Source organism: Carex rostrata, chromosome 9 (assembly GCF_964058835.1).
Source record: "Carex rostrata chromosome 9, lpCarRost1.2, whole genome shotgun sequence".
NCBI lineage: Eukaryota > Viridiplantae > Streptophyta > Magnoliopsida > Poales > Cyperaceae > Carex > Carex rostrata.
In genome coordinates, this window is record NC_135926.1 from 4,821,129 (window position 1) to 4,829,058 (window position 7,930).

General features: G+C 33.6%; 1 protein-coding gene across 2 annotated transcripts; it reads right to left on the reverse strand.

Annotated features, from left to right (window-relative positions):
• Window positions 1-2,014: 2,014 nt before the first annotated feature.
• LOC144559537 (putative glucan 1,3-beta-glucosidase A) lies at window positions 2,015-5,724 on the reverse strand. Of its 2 annotated transcripts, none has more exons than XM_078308592.1 (8): window positions 5,451-5,724; window positions 4,998-5,117; window positions 4,712-4,900; window positions 4,326-4,487; window positions 3,459-3,628; window positions 2,932-3,087; window positions 2,481-2,830; window positions 2,015-2,379 (listed from the first exon to the last, which is right to left on the reverse strand). In XM_078308592.1, the coding sequence occupies exons 1-8, from the start codon at window positions 5,658-5,660 to the stop codon at window positions 2,195-2,197; spliced, it is 1,542 nt and encodes a 513-aa protein (XP_078164718.1). In that variant the 5' UTR covers window positions 5,661-5,724; the 3' UTR covers window positions 2,015-2,194. The 2 variants fall into 2 exon arrangements, with proteins under 2 accessions (XP_078164718.1, XP_078164719.1); XM_078308593.1 differs by having other exon boundaries at window positions 4,712-4,865; window positions 5,451-5,720.
• Between the last annotated feature and the right edge of the window lie 2,206 nt (window positions 5,725-7,930).

Consider the following 7,930-nt stretch of genomic DNA (forward strand, 5'->3'; position numbering starts at 1 on the left):
TATTTGTAGCATGAGCATGATCAATTGCAGATAACTCGATTCGACTTGAAATTCTTTTCATTGATAGTCTCTGTCTCTTTACCTTCAACATTTTTTTTGTAAGATTTCAATGTGTGCAGAAGGAATTGGGGATTTTCTTCTTTCTTTTGCCTGTTTGAATGGAAGAGAAGGAATCAGAATCCTTTGTTTTTGGTTAAGATGCTTTCTATTGAATGAATGGTCGCATCAGAAGATTAATTGGCTCTATATATGATGTTGTAAGTACCAGTTAGTTTGTTTTGGAAAGTTTTTTTTTTTGCATTATTTAGAAGTCTTTAACCGGCGATTCCCTAAAATAACAGTATTGTTTACATTTTTAGAATGTGCTTGTTGACCATCCTATTATAAATCGATTTATGTTAATTTTGAATTGCTAACCGTGAGTTCAGAAACCAAATGCAGTTGTATCCTGTGCGGTTTGGAATTTGTTACATCGACCATTGCATCAAAACAGCTAGGTCAGTTGTGTTTAGTTTGTAAAAAAAATTATAAAATAGAATATAAAAAGGAAAAAAGAAACCATGTTTTAAGAAAAAAAATATCAGAATACTTTGTAAAAATTTAATCACCCTCCGGTATTTTATTAACCGCTCTCTTTTGACGCGTTTTTGCCTCAAAGTGTTGGGATCTTCTCCAATGATATGGAGAAAGTCTGAATGTCTGATCAAACTTGAACAGTCTAGAATTCCTAGTGACTGACTGACGGTATGAAAAATGACTTCATGAATAGTAGGGGATTTTGCAAGGTGATGTTAATTTGGCTATTTTGTGCAGCCCCTTTACTTTTACTAAATTATAAAATCTCCCATATCTAAACGGATTTCGTTACTTGAATATGCATTGCTGTGGATTCTGAATTAGGTTAAAATAAAGAAGAGGGATCGAATTACACTATTTTATTGTGACATATCTTTGATACTATATTTTTATAAGTTATTTTCGTGATTTTAAAATCCAAACAGATGATCCGAACCGTTCAACATGATCTACATATTAAAATGTGTTTGGAGACCAAATTTTATATTTTTCGCAATTTTTTTAGTATTTATTAAGATGTGTATAAAATTGTTGTTTTCAGGTAATTTTAGATCATTGAAAAGCAGCAATTTTTAAAAATTCTAAATAAATAGTAATAAATTTTCAAAAAATGTAAAATTTGGTCTCGAAGTACATTTTAATATGGACATCACGTTGAACGGTTCGGATCGACTATTTTGAAATTTAAAATTATAAAAATAACTTATAAAAATATAGTATCAAGATGTGTCACCATTTTTATGGTGTAATTGGATCCCTCCGCTAAAATAAATTAGCTGCCGTGATGTATGGTTAATCTAATTAAAACGAGACCAAAATTATACATAATAAATTGCAGTCCCACTATTGTTCAAATTTTTGTAAGAAATTAATCGTGTAAATTGCTTTGATAAGTATTTGACCGTTCCTGCATTATGTAAGTACGGAGTTTATCCCTTATAAAATATGTGAATCCTTGATTTATGCTTGATTTTTCATCGACATAATAACATTGAGAAATTTATCTTCGCCTTTTTACATCCAGAACAAAAAAATATTTTAGTAGCCTTTTTATTTTATGGATTCCTTGTGTATCATTTAGCTCGAGTTAAGCTTTACTATCAGTGATTTCTGTCGGTATATTTTTTACCTTTACGTTTTGTCATTTTCTTTTAGTATGAGGTCGTCGTTAAATTTTCTGGTACGTGTATGAATTGGCAGGCGTTGGAGTAGACCATGGACTAATCCATACATTAAAATATTTGCTTGAATAAATAAATTGACTGTTCCACTGGAAAATGTAAAGAAGTAAATAACATATATTTATATTTAAAATAAATAACTTGAAGTCAAAACCATAATTTTTTCAACTTTAATGTTTCAGACAAAATCATAAAAAGCATATTCTTCAACTATTTTATTTAATGACAATTAAATCCATTTCTAACCTTTGAGACATTAAACAATCATTTATTGAAAAATACAAAAGGACGACCGATCCCAAGAAATTTATTCTGACACCAACATAAACAATTATACATATGTTTAACAGGGATACTATTTTATTTCTTGCTTTCGGCTTTATTGACTAGAACATTCATTGGTACTACAACTTCTCTGAGTGGTGCATGGGCCTAATTCATTTCAAAGAAATATAACCGTTCTGTATCATCCATTCCAAGCTCCAGTGGTCATATACATTTTTCAATGTCCAATAGGCCCATCCAAATGTGGCCCGTCCGTACACATTTAATTGAGCCTGTGCAAATCTTTGATAATCCTGCTGTGTTGCCCCATTTACATCCCACTCTGCAGTCCATTCTCCTGTAATTAATCACACTAATTCAATAAACCCTCTGCATAATGTACAAAATTGGATTTAAACACTTGGAATCGTAATTAGTTTAAAAAAAAATATGATTTACCAACAAAAACAAGGGGGCCATTTGCAATTGACACCGTGCTTATATCTGCCGATCGGTTGTTGTTCACATAATCTATATTCTGCTGCACTGTCATGGTAGTAAACTCACTGGTAAAAAGGTTGTAGTAATGTACATCAAGGACTGATTTTTGAAAGCCACTGGCAAACTGGAGGAGTTCAGTTGATGAAGCAGACAACCGGTTCGACATAATCACATATGCATTTGATGTGTACTTCCTAACCACATTGTAACCTTCTTGGTAGTACTTCTTTAGGCTGTCTAGAGTTGCTTTTGGCGCTAACGGTTCGTTGATCAGTTCTATGGCAAGAAGGCCACTTCTTTTAGCATATCTGCAATTAGAAAAATACTGTTGCTGAGTAAATTAAAAATTTACTAGCTTAGGAACACATTTTATGAAAATAAATTCTTGAAAAATGAGTGCTATAATTACCTGGATGCAAGGAAATCGATTACATTAACTGTTTGGGCAATGTTTTCATCAGTGGTGCCCCACTCCTGTGATCCATCCCTAGACGCACTGTGCTCATACCCGTTTTGCGAGCCAGGAGCAGCATGGAGATCCACTATTACTCCCAAATTGTACTTCCTGATTTTCCAAAGAGATAATGTAAAAATGGAGTATTTACCTCTTTATTCTAAGAACTGAACCCAAATTCTAGCTAACATAACTGTTACTGTATTATGATTTCAATAACTACCATGAAGATAATATTTCAGTAAAATTTTTCCAGCTAGCTAGCCCTACTTTGTAAGTTTCTCATTTACTTTCTAAGTAATGGACAAAAAAAAGGTGGTGTGGTGGGGTGGGGGGTGGTTGGCGTGGGGGGAGGGGGGCAGAAAAATCAAAACACAGAGGATAGTATCAATACTCAAAGAATGTTTTCTTTTTGCCCTTTTAAGATGGATGCCATTCTCTTATTAAAGAAAGGTGAAGAGAGCAGAGGATGAGTTGCTTACTCAGCCCATGTGAAGGCATTGTCTAATGCTTGGAGAGAGCCACCCACAAAAGGCTTTGGTGGATTCGGGTCACTTGCTATCCACCACCCGACAGGAATTCTAACAGCATTCAATCCATTATTTGCTATGAATCTGAAGTCATCTTCCACAATATAAGTGCTCCAGTGGTTCTGCCACAACATGAAATTTGACAATTAGGATGGCACTAATATTGTTAAGGATATATACATAGTACCTTATCTTATCAAAGTGAAGTGCGGATTTCGTTGCATCTGCCACTATATATTTGTTTCTTTTGAATACTTTCCGATGGGAATTACAGATAAACTAAAGGACCTTGTTTGACTGGTTCTAAATTTTTTTAATGCAAAATTAAAAAATATATGAAGGGCGGAACACATGTCAAAGAATGAGAACTGATAACACAATGTTGATTTTTATTAATGATTAGACTGTTTCCCTTTCAACTGGAGGCCTGACTAGAATAAATAACAACTTGCCATATCTGATTTTAATCAGTTCAAATGTCATTATCTATTTCATATCCTGCCAGCATGTTTGCTTGGACGTTATGAGGTAATGGGTTTACGACCTTGACCCAGTGTCTATGTCTAGATAATAGTACATAATGGTGGATAATTCAAGGACAAGTAATCTATATTTTGGACATCTAATAGGTATAGGTCTGTATTATCTGGGAAACTATGATTTTGAACCAATGCAACATTCCTGTGCAATTTTGACTTTGCAACGCAGCTATCCCGTAATTTTTTTATTTAACCGAGAAGGTCATCAAAGCATGCTTTTGGCCCTGAAAGCAATGAAAACAGAGTTTGACAAGTCAATAGTCTTAATAAGCATAATTACCGTTAGAATAGTCGTGGCGGCCTCAGTGCCATAACCATTAGTGATTTGAAACTCGCCTTGCAGCTGTCCAACCATTGTCATCTCAAACACAGACGGGTCATCATTTCCCCAGCTCGTGCTCTCCTCGGTGTAATCTGCCGTTACCGACACTGCTGTCTTTGCCTGAGCGGTTGGCACAAAATGACCTTTTATGATTTTTATTAAATGTCTCAAAATTTGATGTTCATGAATTTTGGGTGGATTGAGAGGTTTGCTTGTCAATGGTTCACATTTGAGTTTTGGGTGATTAATAGTTTGATACACTGGACTAGCAGTTGAAATGTGCACTCAACCTGAAATTAATAGTTCTGTTGCAGAAAAATAAATTCCTTTTGTCTTGTTAGTACCTGAAGGAATGAGCCATTTGGCGCTCTAATTCGAACCCGGCTCGCAGTTAAATTTCTTACAATTTGAAATGTCTCTGTTTCACCGGGACTTGCTGCTGTGGCCACAACTTGGTTTTCGTCACTGCTTAACCCAACAAATTGCAAGTTGAAGACCCTAAAGTTAAACGTTGACTCATTTATCCTCCACAACTGTTATATTAGAAAATACTTGGTTTAGATTACTGTTATCAATATAGTTAGTTGAAATATTGGTTTGTATTACAGTTTAGTTAGAGAAGAGGTTAACCTTAAAGGTTTCCCAACCAGAGGCACTGGTACGGTTTGCAACAATGATCGTTCCACCACCGGTCTCAGCAGACAAGTACATTTGTTGTGTGACTGACTTGAGCTGAATTTGGGTCCCATCCTATAAGTATTTTATTGTACAAAGAAAAAAAAATGATGGTATTAGAACATGAAAGAGGCCAAGAGGGTAGACATAAGGACACAGAGTGCCAAATATTAGAATATATCAATAACATTTCTTTTTATTTCCCCAACAATGGAACAAATGTTAAAAAATTAAAATAATGTACCCAAAGCTCCACTATATTTTCCTCAGAGGAATTATTTGAGGTTTTAATAATGTAAAACAGCAGTAATGTAACCAATAGTTGCAATTCCATATACCAATCAGCAGCAATCCAATATGAAGCGTTAAAAATGTATAAAACCAGGTACGTTGGTACCATGATCTTACCAGCATATCTTTGTTCACAATGCCATCGAAAAGAGAAGGTAAGATCCAACCCTCTGTTACGAGCCATCCTCCAAGATTCACCGCCTTCACATTAAGAGAACCCATAGAAGAAGAAAGGAGTCTTGCTGGTCTTGTACAAGAGGAGAGGGAGACAAGGCATGAACAAATGAGCATCAGAAGGAGCCACTGGAAGAGAGATTTTCCTCCCATTTTGTTTGTTCTATTTCTTATTTTCTCTGTGTTTGTGTGTTTTTTGAACCCTATGAGTGGCTTGCTGGGAGCGTTGTATTTAAAGATTAAGATAATAAGGAATCACTAATTGGTCCTTACTTCTTTTGATTTTCAAAAGGAGGTCCCCAGAATCCACTTGCATGACGTATGTAACTTCCATGGCGCATAATTTGTCCTAGAAATAGAAGGGCTCAATTGATAACGCTTTGGTGGTGACGGCTTTAACGAAAGTTTCACTGGAATGATAGCGTATGAGAAAAAAAAATAGTTTAGGCTGAAGCCGATTAGGTTTGACCGCATTGAAGCATTGACTTTAGTGGTCAACAAACACGAGGTATGTCAACCACCGACAAAGAGATGATTGGTTACTGATTGAAAAATATGTCAAATTTGGAGGCTTAATTTTGCCTCAGGTCTTTGCCAAAAAAAAAAAAAAAAAAAAAAATTGCCTCAGGTACCATGAGAAATGGAGACATCCTTTCCAGTTATGCATACAACCGAATGACCGATTGATATATTATAAAAGATATGATGTAGTCTAGGGAATTACTGATTCTAACTGAAATTTGCACAATTAAAAAATCATAAATAGAATTATTGATTTGTTTTCGCATTGCAAACAAGCACAAGATGAATTTCCTCCTTGATTATTCAATTATAAAGAACCTTATTGATATTATCAACACCGCTAGTTGGGAAGCCAACTAATGCTTCCCAATAGTTGCCATTGACTTATTAAAATATAACTTGGGATATTACTTGTTGATCAAAGTCCATTTGATTTAGCCAACCAACTAGGACTTGCCAACAAAACAAACAGGGGCGGAAGGTAGTACATTGCAGGGGTGGCTAAGTAAACCCCATGGTTTTCAAAATTTATTATTATATATATAGAATTTTCTATTTATTTTATTTTATATGTATTAGCCCCCTCTATGATAATACAAAAAAATTGAAGGACTTATATAGAAGAATAACATGTCTTTTGGATTTCCACGTACCAAAACCATGTAAATAAATAAATAAAACCATCTCTGACTTGAATTTTTTTTATTATTAAAGCCTGTAGGCATTTAATTCAACTAAACAAAGTTTTTACAAACAGACATCACCTATTACATTAAGAAACTTGAGGAGGGGTGTACCCAAATTAACAGCAGAGGGATTTGCACTAGAACCAAAAACACCTCATAAAACATGCACATAATCCAAACGAATAAAAAAAAACAATAACACATAACCCCTCAACTCAAGAAAACATGCACATAATCTTTGATTGAAAATTTGTTGAAATATAGAAAGGTAAAACGTATAACAGGAAAAGAATGAATCCATGTCCTCTGAGGTAACATAATATTTTTGTTTGGACCATGGCCGTCCGATCGGAATTCAAGACAAGCCGGCAAGTGGAATGCACGGGGCTGTTTTAATAGTCATGTAGATTCTGATTGAACGATCCAGATCCAAATAGAAATATTTTGTTACCTTAAGTTGATATGAATTCTTTTGTGGAAAAAGAACTTTTTAATAATTATTAAATTAATTTATTCAATATTTCAGAGTTTGATTTAATTAACCAGCGTATTACTTCTCACTAATAGATCTGTGATGAATGTTAATTTTAGTATTTTACTTTCATATTAAATCACTAATATGATATTTATTGTATTCGCGGATGTCTATTAAATTTTTTAATTTTTTGCATAAAAAATTAAATTATGTCAAAAATTATTAGTGCATGGAATTGTAGAAGAGGTTATTTATTTTTGTATATGTTATTTGTACACAGGTAAAATTATGTTTAAGAAAAATATTACATGCTTATTTATATCGAGGAAATAGCTAATAAGATTAGCTTAAATGAGATTATTGTAGAATTTTTTCTTTTAGAAAATCATATTCAAATTTAAATAAAAAAATATATGAATATGAATTTATTATGTTTTTTCTATTATGATAAACATGTCATTTATTGGTTTTACTTATTTATTATAAATTCTATACAATGAAATAGTGAAGAATTATATTATTTTGTGTTATATAGATATTGATTTTTATTAAAATATTTTTTTAATATATGATGTTTAGTCGGTCAGTCCCCCCTATACTCAAAGTCGAGTTCCGCCCCTGAAAACAAAGGAGTCATTGGCAAACACGATCGTCTCAAATCCTTCCCACGCATGGGTATTGTTCACTTAATTTATGTTCTGCTGTACTGTCGTGCTCTTAAACATGTTACTGCATTAGTT

Coding starts and splice junctions, on each gene's coding strand:
- LOC144559537 (XM_078308592.1), bottom strand. CDS start 5,660: ATGGGAGGAAAATCTCTCTTCCAGTGGCTCCTTCTGATGCTCATTTGT. Junction 4,901..4,997: donor CTGGTTGGGAAACCTTTAAG/GTTAACCTCTTC, acceptor CTAATATAACAG/TTGTGGAGGATAAATGAGTC. Junction 4,488..4,711: donor CAAATGGCTCATTCCTTCAG/GTACTAACAAGA, acceptor CCAACCGCTCAG/GCAAAGACAGCAGTGTCGGT.